Source organism: Talaromyces stipitatus, genomic scaffold (assembly GCF_000003125.1).
Source record: "Talaromyces stipitatus ATCC 10500 scf_1105507295491 genomic scaffold, whole genome shotgun sequence".
Lineage (NCBI taxonomy): Eukaryota > Fungi > Ascomycota > Eurotiomycetes > Eurotiales > Trichocomaceae > Talaromyces > Talaromyces stipitatus.
In genome coordinates, this window is record NW_002990122.1 from 127158 (window position 1) to 151898 (window position 24741).

The window sequence follows — 24741 nt, forward strand, 5'->3', positions numbered from 1 at the left end:
ATTAGAGGCGTAGTCCATGGCTGTGATAATAGTTGATGTAAATAGTTGTCGCGCTATTAATGGGGATAAACCCCTGAGCCATCTGAGCTCCATTGCTACTTCTAGGCCCTTAGATGTGGTCCTTGCGATGTGTTCCTTGTATTTAAGTCTAGTGTCTATTATTATACCAAGAATCTTAATATAGTCTTTGGGTTTAATGGCTTGTCCCTTGATGGTAAAACGCTCCTGTTCCAACTTATGTGCTTTGGGGGTAAAGTATATAATAGCTGTTTTATCAGCTTCAAAGGTCGCTCCACTCCTTCTTTCCTAGTTGAGTGCGTCAGTGATGATCGCTTCAATCCCTTCCTGGTTACTCCACGCAGTAGGCCCAGTCACCCATGCGGTAAAGTCATCCATGAAAGTAATCACTCTGCCCTAGCTGTCGATCTGTCGTTGTACGAGGTCTGCATTAAAGAAGAGAAATAAGATTAGGGATAGAGGAGAGCCTTGAGGTAGTCCCGCCTATAGGAGGCTGTGAACTTCAGACTCCTAGCCATTAATCTGGATGGTCGCCGTTCGTGCTGAACAGAACGCGTCGATCCACTGGAGCAGCTATTCTGGTATGCCTCGCGCTTTCATTCTCTAGAGTAGTCTTTCTTTATAGACCCCATTGTAGGCTCCTTTAACATTAAAGCTAATCAAGCTAATAACTCGATGGCCACGCCAGGCTATGTAGATTTGCTCCTGCAGGAGTAGGAGTGCCTGTTCCACTGATCACTGTTTTTAAGCCTCAAAGTGGCTCGTGGGGAGCAGGCTGTATGTCTCCACTGCGTGGGAGATCCTTTCTATAACCACGGATTCGAGTACCTTGCCAAGTGTCGCTAGAAGTGAGATCAGTCTCCAGGCTTTTACAATCGTGTAGTCCTTCTTATTCGGCTTTTTGAGTGGTATAATCTTTGCATGTCTCTACTGACTTGGTAATATGCCCTCTTCTAGGGACATGGAGAATAGGTTAAGGACCCTATGTTTGACTGTGGGCCAAGTCATCTTCTAAACTATTGCTAGCAGGCTATCTTCTCCCGGTGTCTTCCATAATTTTGCTGCGAATAGCTGTCGCTCTACTTCCTCTAGAGTGATAGTAGGTATCTCTATTAGTGCTCTCTGTGGTCTAGATCCTTCATCATTAATATTATCTAGCAGCGGGGAAAAGAATTTGGCTAATAATTCTTCTGCTTGTTCCTCATGATCAGTAGTGGTGGTTCCATCTATTCTCTTAAGCTGTAGTACCTTTCTAAACGCTGTATCCTCTTCAGACTTTAGGTATTTGGCGGCCTTCTATATATTATTATTGTCTGTAAGGAATTTCTTCTAGTGCTTTTTCTTTCGTTGCTGGATAGCATCATGATATTGCTTGGACGCACTTTTAGCCGTCTCTTCCAGGTGTATAACATCCCGTCCTGCCCGTCGCTCCAAGCGGGTGTGATTCCTCTAGTATGTATATATATAACAGAGCTGTGTCAAGTCTAATGTCCACCATCACTTTGCGTATGGCGACAGCTTGGCCTTAGGAGTCAAGATGTGAACTGCTTCCAAGACCACTGACATTAGTCTGTTGGTTCTCTATTGCAATGTGCCTTCTGCCAGAGTGCTGTCTAGGTTTTGTGCGATTCTAGCGTTGATTTCCTTCCATGGTGCGTTTTTCAGTAGAAGTCACTCCCGATGGTTCATATCTGGTCTCGGGACATCAAACACAGTTTCAATTGCGCGGTGATCCGAGCTATGCTCTGTCCCATGTATTGCACACTTGACTATAGAATCTATCAGATTCTCGGAGGCGAGGATAAGGTCAATGGTGGACTTGTAGTCTCCGCCCTGTCCTCTACCCTGCCATGTCTTTGTGCCTCGTTTCAGTAGACTGGTGAGAGTAAATTCATTCATAAAATTAATGATTAGATCTGCTTCCCCCTGCCTATCTAAAGACACGTCATCTCCTCCCTACAGTTGATCATGTCGATTAAAGTCTCCCACAATCATTACCTCCATCACCGTGCCTGTGTTTTGCCTTACCTTTGTGATTGCCTTGCGTAGGTGGTTGCACGTGTCGCGCAAAGCCTGGGCATCTCCATGCTCTACGTAGACTGATGCCATAAAAATTAAACGCTCGGGAAGCCGAATGACCGCTGCTGTCAGATCCAGAGATTCTATCAGCACTTGTTCCGCCTCTACATCCTTATTAATCCAGAGCATGCTTCGAATTGCCCACCGGCCTTCTCTCCATGCGGAAGGGACCATCTTCATTCATTTGTGGTGTCCTATTGGGGTAGTCAAGAGTCGGCCTTGAACCATCCTTGCTTAGGGTTCTTAAATCGCTAATGTCACTGCATCCTGAATTTCTTTGTTGTTTATCAAACTATCATATACTGCGCCCTGTTTCCTTATATTTAGCTAGATTATTTGGAGTGTTCTATTTATGTTGTATAGGATAGAGCTTCTGACAGTTTTTACTATACAATTTATATGGGCCTCCACATGGAACACACTTCAGGATTATTTCATTGCAATTACTGTGGTGGTGGTCTTCCTTAACACATTTCGCGCACCTCTGGGCGTTCTTGCATTGGAATGCCTTATGGCTAATCTCTTGGCAATTGTAGCATTGTGCTAGTTATGGTCGATATTTAAAGATGCTGGTTACGCTGGATTCTCCCCCAGCGTGGAAGAACCCATCAGCTAGAAGCCTCCGTGCATCAGTGCCTTTGGTTAGGTATACTACTATAGAGCTATAGGCCTTCGCACTCTCCTTACTGCTGAGCCATGCGATCTTAGCAACCATGGTGTCATTCTCCTCGCTGAAGGCTGCTGTGGCTCCGGCTCTAATCTCATCTTTTTCATCTAGGACTACTGCCTTCCTGACACTGTCAACTTTGATTAGGTAAAGCTTATCACGCAGCACTTGGGCTCCTACGCCAATCTTTGCTTCTGTAACTTTCTTAACTAGTTGATGTTCAGCTTCATCTCAGCAAGCAATTCTAATCTGGTAGGCGTTCTTTGAATCCATGGTCATAGCGCGGCACGGTGATGGAGGTAATGATTGTGGGAGACTTTAATCGACATGATCAACTGTGGGGAGGAGATGACGTGTCTTTAGATAGGCAGGGGGAAGCAGATCCAATCATTGATTTTATGAATGAATTTGCTCTCACCAGTCTACTGAAACGAGGCACAAAGACATGGCAGGGTAGAGGACAGGGCGGAGACTACAAGTCCACCATTGACCTTGTCCTCGCCTCCGAGAATCTGATAGATTCTATGGTTAAGTGTGCAATACACGGGACAGAGCATGGCTCGGATCACCGCGCAATTGAAACTGTGTTTGATGTCCTAAGACTAGATATAAATTATTAGGAGCGACTTCTACTGAAAAACGCACTATGGAAGGAAATTAACACTAGAATCGCACAAAACCTAGACAGCACTCTGGCGGAAGGCACATTGCAATAGAGAACCAACAGACTAATGTCAGTAGTCTTGGAAGTAATTCACACCTTAACTTCTAAGGCCAAGCCGTCGCTATATGCAAAGCGATAGTGGACATCAGACTTGACACAGCTCTGTTATATATATACATACTGGAGGAATCACACCTGCTCGGAGCAACGGGTAGGACGGGATGTTACACACCTGGAAGAGACGGCTAAAAGTGCGTCCAAGCAATATCATGATGCTATCCAGCAATAAAAAGAAAAGCACTAAAGGAATTCCTTGTAGATACAATATATATAGAAGGCCGCCAAGTACCTAAAGTCTGAGAGGATACAGCATTTGGGAAGATACTATAGCTTAAGAGAACAGATGGAACCACCACTACCAACCATAAGGAACAAGCAGAAGAATTATTAGCTAAATTCTTTCCCCCGCTGCTAGATGATATTGATGATGAAGGATCTAGACCACAGAGAGCACTAATAGAGATGCCTGCTATCACTCTGGAGGAAGTAGAGCAACAGCTATTTGTAGCAAAATCATGGAAGGCACTAGGAGAAGATAGCCTGCCAGCAATAGTTTGGAAGATGACTTGGCCCATGGTTAAACATAGGGTCCTTAACCTATTCTCCATGTCCCTAGAAGAGGGCATATTACCAAGTCAGTGGAGACATGCAAAGATCATACTACTCAAAAAGCCAAATAAGGAGGACTACACGATTGTAAAAGCCTAGAGACTAATCTTACTTCTAGCGACACTTGGCAAGGTACTCGAATCCATGGTTATAGAAAGGATCTCCCATGTAGTGGAGATATATGGTCTGCTCCCCACGAGCCACTTTGGGGCTCAAAAACAGCGATCAGCAGAACAGGCACTCCTGCTCCTATAGGAGCAAATCTACACAGCCTGGCGTGGCCGTCAAGTTGTTAGCTTGATCAGCTTTGATGTCAAAGGAGCCTACAATAGGGTCTACAAAGAAAGACTACTCTAGAGGATAAAAGCGCGAGGCATACCAGAATAGCTGCTCCAGTGGATCGACACGTTCTATTTAGCACAAATGGCGACCATCCAGATTAATAGCTAGGAGTCCGAAGTTCACAGCCTCCTACAGGCAGGACTACCTCAAGGCTCTCCTCTATCCCTAATCTTATTCCTCTTCTTCAACGCAGACCTTGTATAACGACTGTAAGAGAGTGGGTAGAGGGCGTGATAATGAGATACGAATATAGCTTCGATTTTCAAGGTAGGGTACGATTCGTAAGGTAGCTATTTGCTACCTTCTGAATCCTATTCGAATCGTAGCTAAATACATAGCCGAGCCGTAGTGCGGTTCGGGTAATGACTAAGCAGCCGGAATTGACCACGTGATCCAGCTTCCGTGGTGAAGTTATCCCCGATTCTAAGTTCTCCGCCTTACAACGACAGATCAATAGTCAGGGCGGAGCGATTGCTTTCGTGGATGACTTTACCGCATGGGTGACCAGGCCTACTGCGTGGAGTAATTAGGAAGGGATTGAAGCAATCATCACTAATGCGCTCGACTGGAAAAGGAGAAGTGGAGCGACCTTTGAAGCTAATAAAATAGCCATTATATACTTCACCCCCAAAGCACATAAGTTGGAACAGGAGTCTTTCACCATCAAGGGATAAGCCATCAAACCTAAAGACGATGTCAAGATTCTTAGCATAATAATAGACACTAGACTTAAATACAAGGAACACATTGCAAGGGCCGCATCCAAGGGCCTAGAAGTAGCAATAGAGCTTAGATGGCTTAGGGGTTTATCCCCGTCAACAGCGCGACAACTATTTATATTGACTGTTACTATAGCTGTGGACTACGCCTCTAATGTCTAGATGCACGCATTCAAAGACAAGGCCATTGGTCCAATTAACTGTGTCCAAAGGGTAGGAGCGTAAGTGATTGTGGGAATATTCCTCACCATCGCAACCAGTGTAGCAGAGGCGGAGGCTCACATCGCCCCTGCATAAAGCTAGTTTTGGAGATAGGCTGTGAAGATATGGACAGACATCCATACCCTGCTAGAAACTAACCCCCTTCATAGATGCACCAATCGGATCAGGAAATTTAGAAGATTTCACTGCTCACCACTATATCAGGTGGCAGATACGCTAAAGAATATTGAAATGAATATGCTGGAAATCATTAACCCATTCACACTAGCACCATAGAAGGAGCACATATAGACTGATATTAGTGAAACCCTAGAAACGCACACTGTAGCGGGCAGATCAATGTAGATCGTGGTAAGCAGCTCAGCATGGAATGAGATGGTAGGATTTGGTGGAGCAATCCAGAGGAAACCACCCCAGTATAAAAAGCTAAAACTAAAGACCTTCTTCTTCACACTAGGCATAAGACTAGAGCAGAACCCATACTTGGGGGAGCTAGCAGCAATGGCACACGCATTGAGCACGCTACCAACATTAAAGTAGTACAGAATCACGCTCCTGACGAGCAACAAAGCCACTGCACTCACATTGAGGAACCCTCAACAACAGTCAGGTCAGGAACATGTCTGCCAAATATACAAGTTGATTAAAAGGCTACGAAGAAATGGAAACCAGATCACTATCCGCTGGGTCCCAACCAGTGAGGATGATAAGCTATTAAGCCTGGCTAAAGAGCAGGCCAGGATAGCAACCAGAGAGAATGCTATCCCACAAGCATAGGTTCCCTGAATGAAATCAACGACTCTTAATATCGCACGATCCCAAAATATTATCAGCAAAGGCTTACCCAAGAAAGTGGGCAAACATATTAAAAGAGTAGACGCGGCGCTCCCGGGCAAACACACCCGACAGCTGTATGATTGATTATCATAGAAAGAAGCAAGTGTGCTGGCTCAACTCTGGACTAGCATAGCAAGATTAAATAGATATCTTTATTAAATTAACATAGTATAGACTAATCAGTGTGCATGTGGACAAGCAAGAGAAACTGTCGAGCACTTCCTCTTTTGATGTCAGAAGTGGACAGCATACCGGATAGAAATGCTGCAATGTACTAACACCCACTAAGGCAACATATCCTTCTTCCTAGGAGGAAAATCACCTTCAGATAATTAGAACTGGACCCTAAACTTTGAAACAGTATGAACTACAATACAGTTTATAATTACCACAGGCCAACTCAACGTCACTTAACTATGTAGACGAACACAAACCAATCACCCTTCCTGATCTCACTTACACCAACCACCTCGTAACAGACACGGTAGACGCGCTTCAACTGCCGAAGATAGGATGTTGAACACTTGAAGAAGCGCCTTCAAGCCAGCTACTAACAAAATTACTAACCCACGAGCATCCGCTACGATACTGACAGATGAGACGGCATATATTAAAAGTGATAATGTATGGGCTCCAAGGAGATACGACATATATATTAGGACATGTATTAGTAGATTAGTGATAGTTGCCCTTTCGGCTTGGCCGCCGGGCGTTAATATATTGTGTGTGTGTATCGAGACCGAATACTTATTTGAATAAAATAGACACAGCAGAATCAGACCTCTGTTCCTGCGGCCAAAAATGCCAAACAGGGGAACAGTTTTATTACGCTGTACACAGTGGACAAGGATGAGAGAATGCATGAATCAGTTCATGGAATGAAGGCCAGGAAATCTCTCCTTCTTCCTTGATGGAAAATGACGTTCAGATTTGGACCGATGGCAACTTGATATGAAGGTAGTTCGCGCAACAATCAACTATGCGATTGCAACAGGAAGACTAGAACTGGAACTGGAACCTGAACCCGAAGCAATACAATGAAGAAATCTTTGAATGTCTCTGCACAGTCATCAAGCATTTATTCGATGCTTTTGGTACTGTTAATCTCATCAGCTAGGTATCGTGTACACACTGAAGTGAACAGTGTCTATGCTTCCAAGGCGAAAAGTTGATTTTGACTAGTTGGAAAACATCTCTGGATCCCACGCCGGCGCTCGGCGGTTACAAGACCGAATTCCGCAGCCCAGCGCAAGAATGCGCACACCAAGTAAGTGATGTTATCCATCAGTCGCTAGTAGTAAGTCACCACTAGTTTGTTCTGACGGGAGGATATGTCGCGGCAGGTACCGCGGACACGAACATGAACCTTGAAACACTCAACAAACCATTTACCAGAAACCCCTATCAAGGGCTTCTCCCTTTATGCAGTATGGTAACTTGAAAAAGAGTATCCTGGATTTTAGCCCCTGTCGCGACTCTAGGAAAAGGCTCAGTCCTCCAAACTATTGGCTTTGAGCGTGTCCAGGTCCCAAATTTCTCAAATAAATTAGCAACAGCCGTGTGGCCATGTGCATTAGCCCACCATAATGCTGTATAACCGTCAATGTCTATACATTCCGAGTCGATCCCTGGTGTTTCAAGTAGTAACTTGACGATTGACGCATGTCCTTGTGTTGCTGCCCACCACAGTGATGTTTGGTCTAAGCGATCTTTAGAGTTCAATTCCGTTTCATCCTTTTCTATCAAGAGTCTAGTGATTGTCTCATATCCATTTCCAGCAGCTAGAGATAAAGGTGTTCGTCCTTGGTAATCCGCGCAGTTGACGTCGACACTATCAGTATCAAGTAACAGTCTGACGGTCGCTCCACATCGATGAGCTGCAGCCAAGCGCAATGGTGTTTGGCCCCAGTGATCCTTAGAATTCAAATCAAAATTTTTCGTCTCGATAAGAACATTTGCAACCGCTTCATGCCTTTGTATTATGGCTAAGTGCAACAATGTACGGCCGAAACGATCTCTTCCATGTAAATCGACCACTCCAGTTTTAAGTAATAATCTGACTACTTCCTCATGCCCGTAAATCACCGCCTGCTGTAACGGCGTTTCGTTGTAGGAGTCTCTGCAGTCCGGATCTACTTTTCCAGTCTCAAGCAATAGCTTTGCTACCTGTACGCTCCCAACTGATGCGGCACGCCACAGTGGTGTACGGCCATTATCATCCCTGCTATCGATCTCGACTTCGGCAATATTCAGCAGCACAGCGACTACTGCATAATGTCCTCCTGCCGCTGCCAAGGACAATGGAGTCTGATTTAAATGATCCCTACAATTCAAATTGAACTCTGGAACCCTTCGGGTCGCGGTCGAAAGCTTGCAGGCTAATTTTTTCCAAAGTTGCTTTGTATCATGATAGTATTCCATGTTCAATGAAGTGAACGAATCTCCGATAGGTGGTGGTTTCTCTATTATCGAATTGCCATTAGCGGCTTCGTCATCGGCACAGATGACACCAGCACTTTTCAATAATAATTCTACGATGGCTATATGCCCCCCAGCCGCAGCCCAGGACAATGGGGTCATATTGTACTTATCGATTGATGTGATACTTGCTCTTTCCCTCATACTCATCACAGCAGTTGATTTTTCTCCATATTTAGCCGCCCATCGCAGCGCTGAGCTATTACCGTGGAGGTAATTATGCTTGTAAAGATACCAGTTCAAGTCGTAATACAGTTTTTTATTAACTTGTGTTAAATTATTGATGTCTCTTTCTTTCTGAAGGAATGTTGCTATTAGAATTGACAACTCAGTCGGTAAATCAGTCATGCGCATTCTAATCAGTCATAGATATGATTGAGCTCTTGCGAGGTGAATGTGACCCTTCACGGGTGACCCCAATACGGTTTTATCCTTCAAGTTAGGCATACAAGTTATGTAATAATATTACGGCAGTCTATTTAAGCCATATCGCCAAATTCCTACTTTTGTTTTCATCCTGGAATTATTTATTATTAGCATGGTGCGTAGTAAACCTTGTTATCAAGGTAGCCAGATCAGAGGAAACTTACATATTACGTACTCCAACTGCGGACACTCAGTAAATTGATTGATTGATATTTACCTAGATATCCAGCGCCGCTCGGTGTCTGATTACGTTATCTAAGTTAAGTAACTTAACTAGGCTGAGCCCAAGGTAGTATGCACGCCATAGAACTGATCGGGTGTATTGAGTCCCTCGTGGAAAGTCACCTTCTCGGTGGTGAGGGACGTCAGTAAGTTGGACTGCATGGTCTAGCTGAAGCTAAGAACTTTTCAAATCGAAACTCCGGTGGAAAAAACTTTATTGGTTGGGACAACCTCGCGGGGGAGTTTCAAAAGAATACGTCAACAACCTCACAATGTCGACGAACCTTCGAATCATTGACCTGATCACCTACTACCGATCGATACTCGCCGGATTTTGCTGACGGTAACTCACCTGCCCTACCGGTTCAGTCACATGGCGATTCGTCAGTCCTTCGTCTGCTATCTGATGGGCTAGAGAGGTTTTTGCAGCTGGCACAGCTTTTCCTTTCGAAATGAGACCATGACCACAGTGTATGCAATAGAAAGTCGATAGCGTATTGGAGCCCTTTAGGCTTGGTGCCTCCGGGCGTAATGAATCTACTACTACTACGGGCGTATTGACTTGTACACTAACAAATTGGCATTTGTTGACACCGACCGCAACAACTGTTTCCCAACCAGTACATCTTTTATACTCTGTTTAAGGTCTCATTTTTACAGGCTATCAATTCTCTACATTTCGATACGCGTTTTTAGTTGGTTCCGGTATTAGATGTGTACTCAAATTCCAGTCAAAAGATTCACTTTTCTTGCTAATAATTTTCAGAAAATTCCTGTTTATTGAAATCTGCTCGGATTGGCAGCTGGATCTAGAAATCGCCTCTCTAAATAGAGAACTTATCAATTCAAAATTATCTCAGGCACTACAACTGGGTGTGATACAATACAGCCCTGAAAAAGGTTTGCCGGCGTTACCGAGACCCCTCAGCGAAATCACACCAAGCCCGGCCACCAGGTCAATTAACACTGCAAGAAACGCTTAAAAGATGTGGTCGGCCACCTCAGAAGTCTTCCCAAGTTCCTCCGGTATCTCTAGAGCCTCGAGTTAACCAGATCTAGCAGCCAAAGTCCAGCAAGCCCAGCGATGTGACTAGTAAGGCGCCTAATACACAAAAACTTGCACTCTTTAAAGCTTTGGAACTGCTTTATCCATTTCCTCCTCAAATTGGGCAATTAGAAGCACTCTTCCAGCTTATATTTAACCGGGGTGACTTGATTCTGATCGCAAAGACCTCATTTGGCAAGAGCATGATTCCTCAGGCGTTGTCAATACTAATAGATAGAACAATGATAATCGTCATTCTTCCGTTAATTTATATAGGCATTGAGCAATCCGAAGCTATAAAATGCTTAGATGGTTATCCTCTTTTTATAGAGAAAGATACCAGCAAAACCGGCTTGTTGATCGATATCAAGAAAGAGGTATACACGCACCTTTTATTAAGCCCTGAATTGGCAGCGAATGAACAGATGCGACGTGTGTTCGAGGACCCTGAAATTGATTGACGTATTACTGCTGTTGTTATTGATAAAGCACATCTAGTTCATCATTGAGGTGATGCTTTCCGGCCTCAATATGCACAAGTTGGTCGACTACGCATAATATTAGGCCCTCATATCCCTTGGTTCGCCTGCTCAGCAACACTTGGTTCTCATACATTGGAGGTTCTGATGGAATGGGGGAGATTCAAAGAAAATACTATTATATGTATAACGTACATCAATTGACCGACCAGAACTGGTATATCGGATTGGGATAATACCCCGTCTATAACGAGCAAAGTTTATGGCACTACAATTTCTATTTGACACCAATGCTCAGCATAAAGATCGATTGCATATTGAACCAAATTAGATTCCTAAAATGGTTGTCTTTTTTGATTCTAAAAGAGAGCTATTCTCAGCGCGTGATTGTATGGTGGAATTTCTCCAGAACCATGGGCAATTCAACTGTATAAAACAAGACTGCTATATCGAATAATCTATTAGAGTGGTATTTGCAACTGAGGTACTTGGTATCGGAGTCAACATACCTGATATACGACGGTCAGTTATATATGGTCTTCCGAAGAACCTCCTACCAGCCAAACAAGAAATGAGTGGAAATATACAGACTATGCGTCCACGACTTTCAAAGACCTTACACAACTTCGTTATACCACCAAAGCGTAGCATATAACCACTTGACGGTTTGAAGTATTGGCTTCAGTTTACATCCTGGCTATCAACTACGTCCAGATTGGCAGTAAATTCATTCAACGTAGCAATTGGAGTATGAGCTGGCTCGTTAAGCGCTGGTCTGCCACTTGTTTCTGGTAAAATATATCAACCTTTTTCCTAATAAGAACACCAGCAGATATAGCAAGTAAGTACTTAGGAATAAACCCAGCATCGCGACCACCCTCCATTTGTTGTAGTGGCTGCAGTTCATATAACATCATAGCCAGTCCATATATATCAAGAGTAGCTTGTTTAAGCGTGTGCTTAGAGCTCACCAGTCGACTTGAGAGATAGTCAATCTCACTCTGTAGTTTAAAGCAGTTCAACGGAATAAATCTTCAAGGCTCTGTGATGACATCCGTTAACTAACCATAATCCGCTTCATCACTAGATTCAGGAACTCATTCAACCGATCAATCTCATACCAACTGTCATTGACACCTTGAGTATTGACCAGGCTATTGGCAAAAATGGCTTCTTGAAGTTCTAGTGATGCAGCACCTTTCCCGGTAAGCCATGTCATGTATAGTCATAAGATGATATATTTAATCTTATTCCCACCGAAAAAGAGAAGGGCAAAGCCAGGATAAAGCTGTCGAATATGACTAATATCACCATACCGAATGGCCTCTCTAAATGTACGGTATAATAAGTTTCTATGTATTAGATAACGCGTTTATGCCTATCAAATATATAGTTGATTGTATCCTTTCTATCCCCGGTCTTGGTAACTGAAGATTCCCCAAGAAGCGTCTCAATAACTATAGTATGTTCATTAATCTTATCCTTCTTAACTGATGTTCTCTTTTGACCCTTTTTCATATTAATTGCTTTATTAGATAGCTCATATGGTGAGAATATTGTTTCACGAACAATTAAGATATACCAGAGCATTGTTGGAAAACTAAGATTCTCAAAATAGATGTTAACCTGCGCTCTATTTTGTATATCAACAGAACGGCCATCTGCCTTAATAACTATATATAACCGTGCCAAAACGCGTGCATTGACCGATTGCATGGCAAGCTGTTCCGAATAATGAAAAGGATCGGTATGATCCTGTTTTATACCCATAAGGATAGCATTATGGCTGAGAGTACACTCGCTATCAACGTTGCTTTTATCATAGAATATCTCCATTATCATTTTTAATAAAGTTTGTAAGCCAATGGAATGGACCGGAAATACACCGAATAGGGGGTAAAAAGATATCTTCCACCTTTACTGCACTTAGAGACAAGAACAAGGACAACAAGAATCAAGGATTCCATACTCTTGCATACATAATTTGATGTGTTGAGATATACTGCTTGAGATTGTTACGTACAATCTAACACAAATGTCGAAGCGCGGTTACACTAGGATGAATACATTAACAATAACAATATGAAATTTTCTGTATATGTGTGGCCGTCCTCTCTAAACACTGTTGTCTGGAATCTTGGATCCTTTATAAATAAACCTCCATAGAAAAGGCATCACCAAGTTGAGCTCACCCAGGGGCTTTTCATTGCAGACGTTTCACAGGACTTCGACGCGAAAGAATGTTAACACTACCTGGTATTCTTTCCTTAGAAATACCCTGCTTGATTTGAAATGGCCCCCAATTCCAATCTGTTTTGCTAACTTCTTCGCCCTTGAACAATGACTATAGCTACTGAACAATTAGTCGCTTGTTATAATGGCAAAGTTTATACCTTGAACGATTCCGGCCAGGTAGCAAAGGACTTCATTGTCACGCTGCAAGGCATATTTTTGATGGTTGGAATAAGGAATAAGGTTCTCCGAATTGCGAGAGCTTATGGCATCATTACATACAATCTTTATGGTTGTATTCATGCCAGGAATTCACGATGCACATGTTCATCTACTTTTTACAGGGTATATCGTATCTAAGTGGTATTAACCTAGCTGATGATACCACGATAGAGAAAATCGGGGCTCGGATACAGGAAGACCAGTGAGCTTGTGCTTATCAGCATGCCTTTCAAGACGGATTGTAGGCAATACCTTTGCTATTCCCGATTTTGGTCGCGCCTCGCTTGACAAAAATTTCCCAGATATACCAATCATGATATAGGAAGGAGCTGGCCACAGTGCATTTCTCAACATTGCCGGACTAACTTATCTGGCTATGACATTGACAACGAGCTGGATGTCAAAAGCGCCAAATTTGGCCATCGCCCTGACGGTAGTCTAACAGGAGAATTTGGAGAGCTGGCTAAGAATAAGGCAATGCTGGCGAAGGGGAATCCAAATATGGCCCACGCAAAACGAGCAATCACCGAGGTAGTATGGCGCTTGCACCAAGTGTTGTGACTTCATGTCAAGAGGCAGCAACTAATACTGTCATTCCACAAGCTCTTCGTGAACTAGACCAGGTTAGTACCCTTAAACTCGATATTGCAGCACACTATGTTTACGCTTCCGAGTTTCTTGCCAATGAGCGAGAAGACTTATTCAAAGCATCTGATTGATCAAACTCCTAAACTTGCGATGGAACGTGTGCATACAAGTTTTGTTAAGATTTCCCTCGACGGCGAGACACTACCGCCTTTATTTTCAAGTGCTCGAAACATTGAATAAGACAAATGATGTCGTCGAAGCCATCAGGGAATTCAACCCATGATGCAACTAGTCGAGGCAGCACAGGACTTACTTTTGAGGCAATAGAGGTAGGGAGAAAAGCAGATACCACAAATTGGAGAATCAGGCACGAGATAGCCCACTGTAACAGCAGATACCCAGGCAAAATCTTTCCCGCTTTATTTACCAAATACAAGGATCTAACGAGGCACTTCAGATGATCTCCAATGTTTTAAAAAGCATAGCGTTACTGCAGTGTTTTCTCCCGCGATGTTCTTCGATCATGCTCTTACGGAACCAAATAAAGCAATCATGAACTGGAATTTTGACCAGTTGTCACAATCTGGTGTTTTCCCGAGCGCGATTGGGTCAGATTGGGGTTTTTGCGGTGATCCTAGTCTGCTATGAAAAGGTCACAAGACTGACAGAGATTTCTGATTGGGTTGACGGGAGGCTTCCTTCGAGAAAAACTCTCCTTCTCCTCTCACAACAGCGTCAAAAGTTGTCCTTGAGATGTTGACTAGACATAGGCTAGAAGCTGTAGGATTGGGCAACAATAGTGACACTGCATAGTATGATCGACCTTTACTCCGATCAGTAAATATGCAGTTGGCGCATTTCATTGCTGCAGTTGTTACCAAAGGAAGAAAAGGTTAGATCTTCCAAGGTTATCGCGGATGTTGGAAGGCATATGCCACCCAATGGTCATGTCGATGCAATTGCTTTTCGTTCCCATGAGGATTTCCAAAACTACTGAAAGTACCAGGAGCTGGTAGACCTTTTTGAGATGTGACAACCCTAAACCACCATGGTTTAATGTCCTGCTCTCGGAACTCGCAGGGGAAGCAGTATTGTCTTATGTCAGTGCAAGCCTTCGTTTATAAGTCCTTGTTCAGCCGCAAGCTAATGTTGATATGGGATTCGCGGTTCTCCACTGGGTTACATGTAACTTGATTACTTCACTGCACCGTAATTCTTGCTAGATTTGGCAATAGCCAATCTTTGGAGTATAGAGCCTGACACACACTTACAGTAACGAAACCTCTGCTTTGTTTTTGTTTGCTGGGGTTGGGATTTTGGCGCCGTGCATTTCATCCAAACTTTTTAATCCCTTTTCACGCCCCTTAAAAATATGACTTGCCACTGTTTTCAAAGTGAAATCCATGGATAGCAAATATTCAAAACATTCCATCATGACCGTACACACAGATCGACGCCTGCACTCTAAGTTTGGAACATTTTTGCGTTTGGGAGTAGTCTTAGCCGGAATCTACTGGCTTTTCAAACTCTATCTACATTATCGTACGTCTATTTACAGCAATATCTACTAAAATCAACCTTCGGCTGACTCATTTCTCACAGCAAACATTACAGAACGACGGGTGCGTCAACCGCAACCAAATGTTGGCAAAGTGACAATGGTGTACGGCAACAACTCGATTTACGAGAGGGCTGTGAACACGCACAAAGTACACAGCCGTCGCTTTGATTACCCTCATTTTATTCTGCGAAGACCGATTCTTGATGGAGTCTGGAATAAATATGCCATTCTACTTTCCGTATTATTACGGGAATTGGAGAAGCCCGCGGAGCGACGATTACAATGGCTATTGTGAGTTTCTAAATACCTGCCTAGTAGGAGGAGCCTGAGATTGTTGTAGTGCTGATTGGACTTCATCTATCCAGTTGGACCGATGCCGACACGGTACTCATGAATCCTAACCTACCACTGGAGACATTTCTACCTCCACCCGACGTCTTAAATGTCCACCTGTTACTCACCAAAGATTGGAATGGCATGAATAACGGGGTGTTTCCTATCCGCGTCCATCCTTGGTCAGTTGAACTACTGTCAGCTGCACTAGCATACCCAGTTATGAATCCAAATGTCGAGCTATTTTAGCCAGATCAGTCCGCCTTGGGAAACATACTGGACACAAATGACTATTTTGCCAAGTCCGTCGTTTACTGCCCACTTCGGTGGTTCAACGCGTATATGGCCCTGCCTGATGGAGAAGGGCTCAGCCCCAAATCTCCTCAGCATCTACAAATACACCGAGGGGATCTACTTGTCCACTTTCCCGGGACACCCCGTGAAAATTTAGAAGAAACGATGGGGCCTTATCTCGCTATAGCAGAATCCCACCGAGGAGACTGGGAATTGCCTCTGGAACGTACTGACTATGTGCAAGAGACAGAAGTGTTTTGGAAGGGGTATAAATAGATAGCTTGTTACAAGCCGTATCATATTTATAGACGGCCATAGAGAGATAGTTAAGGAATGAATCCATGACTTGTACGATAGTTGACTACGCCGCATCGTGACAACTCAGACAATGTAACAACCAACATATGATCCAATCTCTTAAGGGTTTAGGATTAGTTTGATGAAAACAGAAAGTGGCAAAAGTGTGGATACTTTAGCTGGTCATGGTTAAGGTTTAGCTGGCTATGGTCAATGTTTAGCTGGCTATGGTTAGTGTAATGCCACAGAACAACATGTCATCCGACATAAACTCGCGATAGCCCACTATTTTTGTGTTTGTATCACGGTGCTTGGTGTTTCAAATCTTCGATCATTGCTGGTGGTGTTGGAGGGGGTATCCTAGTTAGAACTTAGAAGTGTGACTGGTAGACGATCTTAAAGGTTATTTTCTCCAAGTGTGCGCTGTCCATTCTTCGGCGGCTGTAGCAAGGTCTACTTGTGAAGTAAGAAGGGAGGGAGATAGGGGAGGGTAGGAATGCCTCATGATTCATTGTGTCAGGATTTAGTTCTGGTTCGTGTTCTAGTCTTCCTGCTGCCATCGCGTAGGTAATTGTTGCATGGGCAGCCTTCATATCTGGGTGCCATCGATCCGGCTCTGACTGTGATTTTCCGCCTAGGAAGGAGGATGTATTTCCTCGTTTTGACTCTGTCCACTGGCTCATATTATCTCTCATTGCTGTCCACTTTGTGCACCGGAATAAGAAGTGTTTCACTGTCTCGCTTTCTTGGCCACAAGTACAGAGATCAGAGTCTACTAATACTATCTTATTCAGATAGCTGTTGAGCATTGACATTCCTGTCCGAAGTTGGACCACAGTTTTTGCTTCGTTCCGATTTAATCCATCATATAGGCTTTAACTTGCTTTCCTGGAAGCGCCTTGTCGATAGCTTTTGAGTATTTTCCTATGCTTTCTGGGAGAGTCCAGTCCTGGCGTGTTGTATCCATAGCAGGTTTGATGGCTGTTGCTTTGGCTTGGAACTACTGCTTTCCTGATTGACATTCTCTCCCTGTTGATTTCTGTGCTTCCGCTTTTGCTCTTTGTTTCCAGTCCATGTCTATATGCGCTGGGGCACAAATTGCGTTGATCGCGTCTCCTTGCCGTTGCAGGATCTGGGCTAGATTGTATATCTGCTGGATCATCCTTTGGCCGGATTGTTAACGGGGTTGGCTGATTGCTGCTAGTGCTGATCTGCTGCTACTAAGAATGGATATCCATCTCTGACGTGACCCAGATGGAATACGTTACAGTGCTGCAGCCATCGCTTCTAATTTTGCTGTATAGGGATTTTGCTCCGTCCTTTTGCCTAGGATGATGGAGTAGCTAGATATGTCGATCCCGTTGTTACCTGCTTGGGTGTCTCTTATATAGCCTCCCATACCCGCCATTCCTGATCTAGCATATGTGCTTGTAGCAATTAGGGTGCCTATTGCCTTGCTCGCTATCTCACAGGCTCCTTCCCTGTTCTTTTCGCATATCGTCTGTATCCGGTTTGTCCATGGTGGAATAGTGAATGCCTGAACAGTTTCTATCCGCTCTATTACTGTTGCATCTAGTGCTCGAGATATCCTCTGCACCGGAAAGCAAGGCGAAGTTCACGTCTTATTGAATCGTGGAATTGTCAAGTCTGCTGTAAACACCAGACAAAGAAGAAAAATTCGGCTCGAAGGTTAGTATCTATCAAGAACCTTACATTTCAAGCTCTCATAAACGTAGACGCAGTCCTTACTTCCGGATTTTGGTTAGTTTTGCAGTTTCATCTCCGATCCTTACACATTTCTCCTCGTCGATAGGTTTACATTGTCCATGTTGGAGTGCTAAATAAACGGCACTGGTCGGGGGTTCAGGAGTAGTGAATAGTGCCCAATTGACTCCGGAGGATGAGTCTGTATTGGCGAGCGTTTCATGTATACACAGTACATATCACTGGCAAATTCTTAAGGTATCTAGTGTACAGAGAGTATTGCAAAACCAGTGCACACTTTACTCACTTTATTAATTAGTACATCAAATTTACACAAAGTTTCAATTGACTGTAATTTATAGAACTTTGACCATTAATAGCGCAGGGTGGTGCGTACACTTTTCTTTATTAAGGAGCCATCGCGCTAACTTATTATGTATAGAATACTGGTCTAATCGTGTTCGACTAGCTAGAATGCAGTGTTGACAGGATTATTATACCTATCCTAGATACAGAAATAGCAGTGCATAAAATATCCTTTGAAGTAGCGCGCATAGCTCTGCACTACTATGTAGATAGTAAAGCTCTTAATTTCAATCCAAAATCTCTCTTATTAGAGAAGGGAGGTTCATTCATTTGATTGGCCACAACCCTTGTCATCACCAATACCCATAGAAGACAAGGCTGGCAGTTTACATAGTCCATGACCAGCTGAAGTATCCGCACTCTGTTCTCGTATCAATCCAACCCTAAGAGATTGGACAGGCATGTTGGTTGTCACAACCATTTAGGTTATTCACTACGGGGTTGGCAAATTTCTGGTAGCTTACGAGGGGCCAACCAATCACATTCTACAACTATTATCAAATTACCCATTCCTCCGGAACTAGCCTAACTAATAGTCTACAATTTACATAATAGTTGTGTAAGTTTCAAGGGCCCGGTAGAACAGAAATAACAATACATACTTCTTGTCTCTGACTCGATAAGAGCCAGGCTTTTAGCAGACCTCCTGCATTCCAGGCCTTGCGGTCCAGTGGTTCACCGCCATTCGCCCTTGTTTGAATTGTGACGGTCAGGCGAGGGCGCAAGGCTGAGATATCTATATTTAACCAGTGTACGTATTGAGCTGTGGTAGGAGGTTGGTCCGTTGGGTAGGCAGGAGGAATTATCAATATGGCAGAAGGTCGTTCGGTGTCTTCGGGGATGTTCATTGACAAAGGTACTATTCCTAATGTACAGAGGCTGAAGCTTGAGAAAAGAAACAATCCTAGTTACAAGGAACCTTCTTCGTATGCATGTGTGAGTCGCTGACTGGAGGCATCACGTTGTCCACCTGGGTGGCGTGACTTCCGGCTGTCACGGATATTATGTGTACTGTTACGAATGTCTTCTTAATGTACGTTTCATCCACTTCCCTATGAATACGGCCTAACACATGTACAATCCCATGGATTCCTAATGAACTAGCCACTCGTGATATAGAACTTTTCCAGAAACGAAGGGGTCAAAACTAGGTCGATATAAGTTGCTACACGCGTCTCATGAAAAGATATTTCGCCTGAGAGGGTCGAATCCCTTCCGTCCATCGGTACTAATGAAGCTATTCACTATAACATGGCGTTGCGGACCAGTATATCCTAATATACTCCTCCTTCCCTGGAAATAATGTTAGTAGTCTCCACAAGGCGCTATTCCTATTTAGTACGCACTAGTTAAATACACGCTCAAAACCTCGTATATCCACCACCAACTTCAACTACAGCCTTGCAGCGCTCCGGCATTGATTCTACTAATTCCACCAAAAAATCCTCCGGAACAGCATCCCATGCCTCTTGTAAGGCTATTCTTAGTTCAATAGTGCTCATCTGATCTCGGAAATTTACCTAGAGGAAGTCCTTTATCCAGTCCCATACCACTTCAATCGGATTCAAATCTAGGAAGTATAGGGGCCAATATATCATATTAATTCCATATTCCCGTATCTTATTTTGCGTTGCTTGAGCCCCATGGCCAGGTGCGCCATCTTGCATAAGTGATAGATGAGGATATTGAGATATAAAATCTCGAATTGAAGGTAATATATGCTGACAATATGTATTTGAGTTGATTGTCCCCCACTCCTTTTCCCAGATTATAAAAGGGCCTTTTACATTTCCAAAAAAGGCTCCCCAAACCATCCATCCTTTGCCTCGAGGCCTACGTTCAACGACGCACATATCATCATATATCTCATCTTTCCGTCGTGTAATCCAAGTACGAGTATGCCGATTTCCGAGAACCCAAGATTCATCTGTCCATAGTATAGTTTTCCAGTCGTTGTATGTCCAATTGATATGCTCTTGAGCCCACCTAAGTCGTTTAGCTTTATTGATTGAAGAAAGAGGAGGCTTCCGGCGTGCAATATAACGATAGTAGCCTCGGGAATTGAGCGCTGATTTGATTGCCAGTTTTGAGCAATTTAAATCAAGATGTTGAGCTAACTCTGTGGAAGTTGGACTTCCTGTTTTGGACGCAAAATAGGTAAGCGCCTGCCACGGCCTTGGCAAGTTGGGCATATTCTGATGAAGATAGTTACGATATTTTGCGGTACCCTAACAACAGTATATGGTTAGAAAAGACTATATACGAATGCCTGCTCTGTCTGTTGCGCAGATGGACGAGGGGGGTTATTAGACCCATCTTACCGAGAATATGTGTTATGCACTTCCCGTGATGTCTTGTCGCGACCTCCATGTCCACATTGCCGGTGTGCGTGGGTTAATATTTGAAATAGGTTTTCTCGAATTGCCACTCGTTTCCCTTTATAACATATTGACCATCCATCACAGCTAAGCTTGAACGTCTTCCTTGCCCAAAATCTAGTCAAATTATGTTTTAGCATGGATAACATGGAAATTGGCAGAGCACACAGTGTTAGAAAAGTAGTACGCACCTAAATTGAGGTGTTTTGATGGTAATGTCCCGTGAATTTATTAGAGCAGCGCGGATTTTATCAGCTATGTTGGCAGTGATCAACGCCTTGTCTCGCCTCGCTTTTTCGAAAAGCTACCTAGATCATAAGCTCAGAATATAAAAGTTCTGGTAATTTAGGTTATCACCTTGTTATCAGATCCTCAAATTCATCAACTGGCGGGAATCCCTCTAGTTGTGGCTGGCACTCAATTTTATCGTTCTGTATCATAGCAAAATGTGTCGACTGTATATCTCTAGGATTTCCCGAATATCCCGGGGCCCAATAAGAATAATAAGCTGGCTCAGGTGCCAGTCAAACTTGAAAGAGGAATATTGAAAATACCAAGAACCGGCCAGACAGAGAAATCACCAACGGATCGAAAACAACTTTTTAGCACACACGAGCTAAAGCTGCGTCTCACAGCTATTAAATTCGTATTTGCGACATTTTCTAAATACTTATACCTTGGGAATATAATGATTATATCATGCCAGCCAATCGCACCCGCGTGCCATTCAGGTTTTTCTTTGTTCTGACCTAGTCTAGAGGCCTCGCTCGCTGCGGGGTGGACAAGACTAGATGCATAGTACTGTAGCCATGAACCTTCTGAATTGCGTGCCAATTCAGGAATGCTTTGGTACAACCTCTACTGGAGCTAGGGCTCGGTGTCAAATTAGACTGAGCAGCAGTTTCCATTGGCTTCCAAGTTTTAAATTCATTAAGAACTAATGCATATTAAGAACGATTATTTCGTGGTATACACGACCAGTAGTAGACTTCTGCCAAGATCATTCTACTTTGACCTAGGTAAAACCTGGTTCTCTATCAATGCCAGTCGCAGGTGTTCGTTATCCTCTAACCGAGTCCGCATTGATTGTAGCCTAGGCCTTGCTGATTTGCCACAGGCAGGTACCAAACTGCTAACGGTAATAACCAAATTTGAATCCCGATTTTCTAGCTTTTAAGGGAAGATCTGATACCCCTGCCTTCATAGCGGAGGCCCAAATTATAACCGATTTTTTGCTATTTTCTCACCTATCGCTCTACATAACCATGAAATTCAGCTAATATCTAACCAGCGGAGTGATAACATTCCATTTAGCGCGGTAAGTGTATTAACTTATCAATCCCTCCGGAACTAGCCCAACTAATAGTCTATAATTTATATAATAGTTGTGTAAGTGTCGAGGGCGCGGTAGAAGAGAAATAACAATACTTCCTTTGGCTTGATAGGAGCCAGGGTTTTAGCAGACCTCCTGCATTCCGAGCCTTGCGGTCCAATCGGGCTTTCAGTGATATGGTTTCACCGCCATTCGGTCTTTGTTTGAATGGCGATGGTCAGGTAAGGGCCGCAAGGCTGACATATCTATATTTAAGCAGTGTACGTATTCAAATTGCTGCTAAAATAACGTACGCTCATCCACCAATCCAAAACAACATTAATATAAGTTCTAAGATGGCCCACTGAAGCATTGTGCCAATTAAGCAGTACCATTGTTACAAAATGCGGCCAGACACGGTAGGTCTCGCGAATACGTATTCCGCATACGGAGATATGGGCTTCCTCGGTATTCCGTAGATAGCGACACTATGCCTAGCGAATCCCTTGGTGACAGACCTGCACTAGGTGTGAATCTGCCTAGTCCGGATTCGCAAGCCCACCGGATTCGTCTGGCTCCGCCTTTCGGCTCTTTGCTAGTGCACAAAATTCGTAAGTATGAGACTTGCAACGATTTAATGCTATTAGATTCACTTTATGCGTACATAATATCTAGCACGGTTGGAAGGAAGATGGTGGATTTAGACAGTAAATTACGGATGCGTGTATTGTTCCAGCCTTGTCAGTCACATGCTCGGTGCAGATTCAGAAACAATACGATAGTTTTAGACCTCGACCAGACACTTGTCTTTGATCCGAAACAGAGCCTATCAGATTCGAATAACTTTTGGAGCTAGATTATCCGGGCTCTACCAAGTCTTTCATCACCAGCGTGACTGGGCACGGTACGTACCATACGTGATCCATACCATACATTGTTGACAGCGAAAAGTATGCATAGTGATTGGCTGATTCACATGTCTCGGCTACCCACCATGACTGTCTGGCCCCACTAAGGGTGCGCTAAGCGCCGGGGCACTCGCACGACACATCCGGGAACGTATACCCCAAGGATCCGTGCAATCCAAGTATAGTCGGCGATACTGGTCCTGTACGTGAATAGATGCTTTGGTATGCGATCTACGTGGCCATGCTAACAGTCTAGGAACGCTACGAACGGAATGGAAGCGATAGCGGACGATCAAGGAGCTCTAGGTCCCCGCATTTTTTTAAACTATATAGAAAAAAATCAACACTCGCTCCATTTCCTTGATCGCGATCGTGCCTACCTGATCGCTGAAGTAAACCCCACTCTAGCCAATCAAGTATGGTGGCCACAGCGCAACGCAGATAGTGCGGACATGTTCCTTTTTATGCTCAAATCACAATGGATAACCGATAAATACTACGAGGAGTATCCGAACTCGGACTTTACGGAATTATGGGAGGTACGGGAAAACCGAGGAGTCAACTCTCAGGGAGGGCTCCGTAAATACGCAGACAAGCATGGGATGGATTATAACAGGCTTCGAGATATAGTTCAAGTCACGCAGAAAGCGCGTGCAATAGAGGCGGAAATGGAAACTCCGGGCCTATCGAAGAGCATGTATTTTGCCTTCAAACGACTGAGGGCTGTGAGATTCGAACAAATTGGGCCATTCTGTGTCCTGTTTCGGACTAGTGAGTCATTCGAAAAACTCAAGCATTACGCACCTAAGGCCCTCGCGCTATGGAACGATTACGCGGCTATAATAGATCAGCACAGACAAAACCGGTGAACTGTCGGATAAAATTGCAGCCTATGGACGTTCTAGACTGCTCTCAAGCTCTCTAATAAGGGGTGTTGCATGGAATGGCACTACTTTGACAGGGATGTCATCTCTCTGAATTATGAGGTGCTGCCGTTCACAGGAAAAGGTCTGTAGGACAAATAAACCATTACTTTCAGTGGGCCAACCCAAGCACATATCCGAGAGCATAAAGAGTACCATGCCTTCGTGTAGCTCCTGCTGCTTTGCACGTAGTGTCCCCTCTATAGGACCCGCATGCGATTTCTCGTACAGCAAAAATCGAACACTTCCCCGTACACACCGTATCATGCAAATTGTCTTGTTTCGGTCGTATCCGTACGGTCCTAGCCTATAGATTTCAGGCCGACCTGTAGCGTAGCCGCAATTCACCAATAATGGCTCGCCGCGAATGATTTCGTCCACGCTATTTGCATTAAGGAGAGAACGTATATAGTGTATCTACATAGTTCATGTAAGCCTGCGGCTCTGCGAACGCTGAATTGCACGTTGTTTCTGTGAGTAACCTACCTCTGGTTCAAGTAGGTCATGCTCCATGAATGCGATGAGGGCTTCTGATAATTGAGTATTATAGCTGCCTCTAGTGTAAAGTGTGGTCACTGGATTAGTGCGGAGAATAGTATCCAACCACTCTGATACGTGGGCAGATGGACCGCCCCAATCTTTAATAATATATCCCTCGTAGTAAAAAGTCATCTCTTCTCCCTGTGCTGCGTCATCCTCAAACGGGCCCCGCGATTTCTCCGAGTTACATTTTTCCGCCCGATTACGTAATTAGAC

General features: G+C 43.9%; 6 protein-coding genes across 7 annotated transcripts, besides 6 other annotated features; 2 read left to right on the forward strand and 4 right to left on the reverse strand.

Annotated features, from left to right (window-relative positions):
• Nucleotides 1–379, reverse strand: TSTA_108080 (uncharacterized protein; the record flags this gene model as incomplete). The annotated part of the gene is made up of 2 exons (XM_002488329.1): nucleotides 1–301; nucleotides 354–379. Coding segments are annotated over 2 exons (327 nt in total), but the record flags the coding sequence as incomplete, so codon positions are not given.
• Nucleotides 1–2253: part of a mobile genetic element that runs on past the window's edge.
• TSTA_108090 (uncharacterized protein) lies at nucleotides 1690–2271 on the reverse strand (the record flags this gene model as incomplete). Its single annotated transcript, XM_002488330.1, has 2 exons — nucleotides 1690–1974; nucleotides 2047–2271. The coding sequence occupies 2 exons, from the start codon at nucleotides 2269–2271 to the stop codon at nucleotides 1690–1692; spliced, it is 510 nt and encodes a 169-aa protein (XP_002488375.1).
• A 792-nt stretch (nucleotides 2272–3063) lies between these two features.
• Nucleotides 3064–3729: a mobile genetic element.
• Nucleotides 3711–4661: a mobile genetic element.
• A 215-nt stretch (nucleotides 4662–4876) lies between these two features.
• Nucleotides 4877–6484: a mobile genetic element.
• Nucleotides 6485–7706: 1222 nt separating this feature from the next.
• Nucleotides 7707–9049, reverse strand: TSTA_108100 (sex-determining protein fem-1, putative; the record flags this gene model as incomplete). The annotated part of the gene is made up of 2 exons (XM_002488331.1): nucleotides 7707–7753; nucleotides 7816–9049. 2 exons carry the CDS (start codon nucleotides 9047–9049, stop codon nucleotides 7707–7709), a joined length of 1281 nt encoding a protein of 426 aa, XP_002488376.1.
• A 6293-nt stretch (nucleotides 9050–15342) lies between these two features.
• On the forward strand, nucleotides 15343–16052 carry TSTA_108110 (uncharacterized protein; the record flags this gene model as incomplete). Its single annotated transcript, XM_002488332.1, has 3 exons — nucleotides 15343–15451; nucleotides 15524–15761; nucleotides 15836–16052. The coding sequence occupies 3 exons, from the start codon at nucleotides 15343–15345 to the stop codon at nucleotides 16050–16052; spliced, it is 564 nt and encodes a 187-aa protein (XP_002488377.1).
• Nucleotides 16053–19030: 2978 nt separating this feature from the next.
• TSTA_108120 (transposable element tc1 transposase, putative) lies at nucleotides 19031–21475 on the reverse strand (the record flags this gene model as incomplete). 2 transcript variants are annotated; one of them, XM_002488333.1, is made up of 8 exons in its annotated part: nucleotides 21200–21475; nucleotides 21034–21150; nucleotides 20786–20959; nucleotides 20302–20692; nucleotides 20015–20163; nucleotides 19833–19984; nucleotides 19384–19475; nucleotides 19031–19323 (listed from the first exon to the last, which is right to left on the reverse strand). In XM_002488333.1, the coding sequence occupies exons 4-8, from the start codon at nucleotides 20654–20656 to the stop codon at nucleotides 19031–19033; spliced, it is 1041 nt and encodes a 346-aa protein (XP_002488378.1). In that variant the 5' UTR covers nucleotides 20657–20692; nucleotides 20786–20959; nucleotides 21034–21150; nucleotides 21200–21475. The 2 variants fall into 2 exon arrangements, with proteins under 2 accessions (XP_002488378.1, XP_002488379.1); XM_002488334.1 differs by having other exon boundaries at nucleotides 21034–21475.
• Nucleotides 19829–20593: a mobile genetic element.
• Nucleotides 19865–20581: a mobile genetic element.
• Nucleotides 21476–23334: 1859 nt separating the features above from the next.
• Nucleotides 23335–23931, forward strand: TSTA_108130 (uncharacterized protein; the record flags this gene model as incomplete). Its single annotated transcript, XM_002488335.1, has 2 exons — nucleotides 23335–23368; nucleotides 23396–23931. 2 exons carry the CDS (start codon nucleotides 23335–23337, stop codon nucleotides 23929–23931), a joined length of 570 nt encoding a protein of 189 aa, XP_002488380.1.
• Nucleotides 23932–24741: the final 810 nt, after the last annotated feature.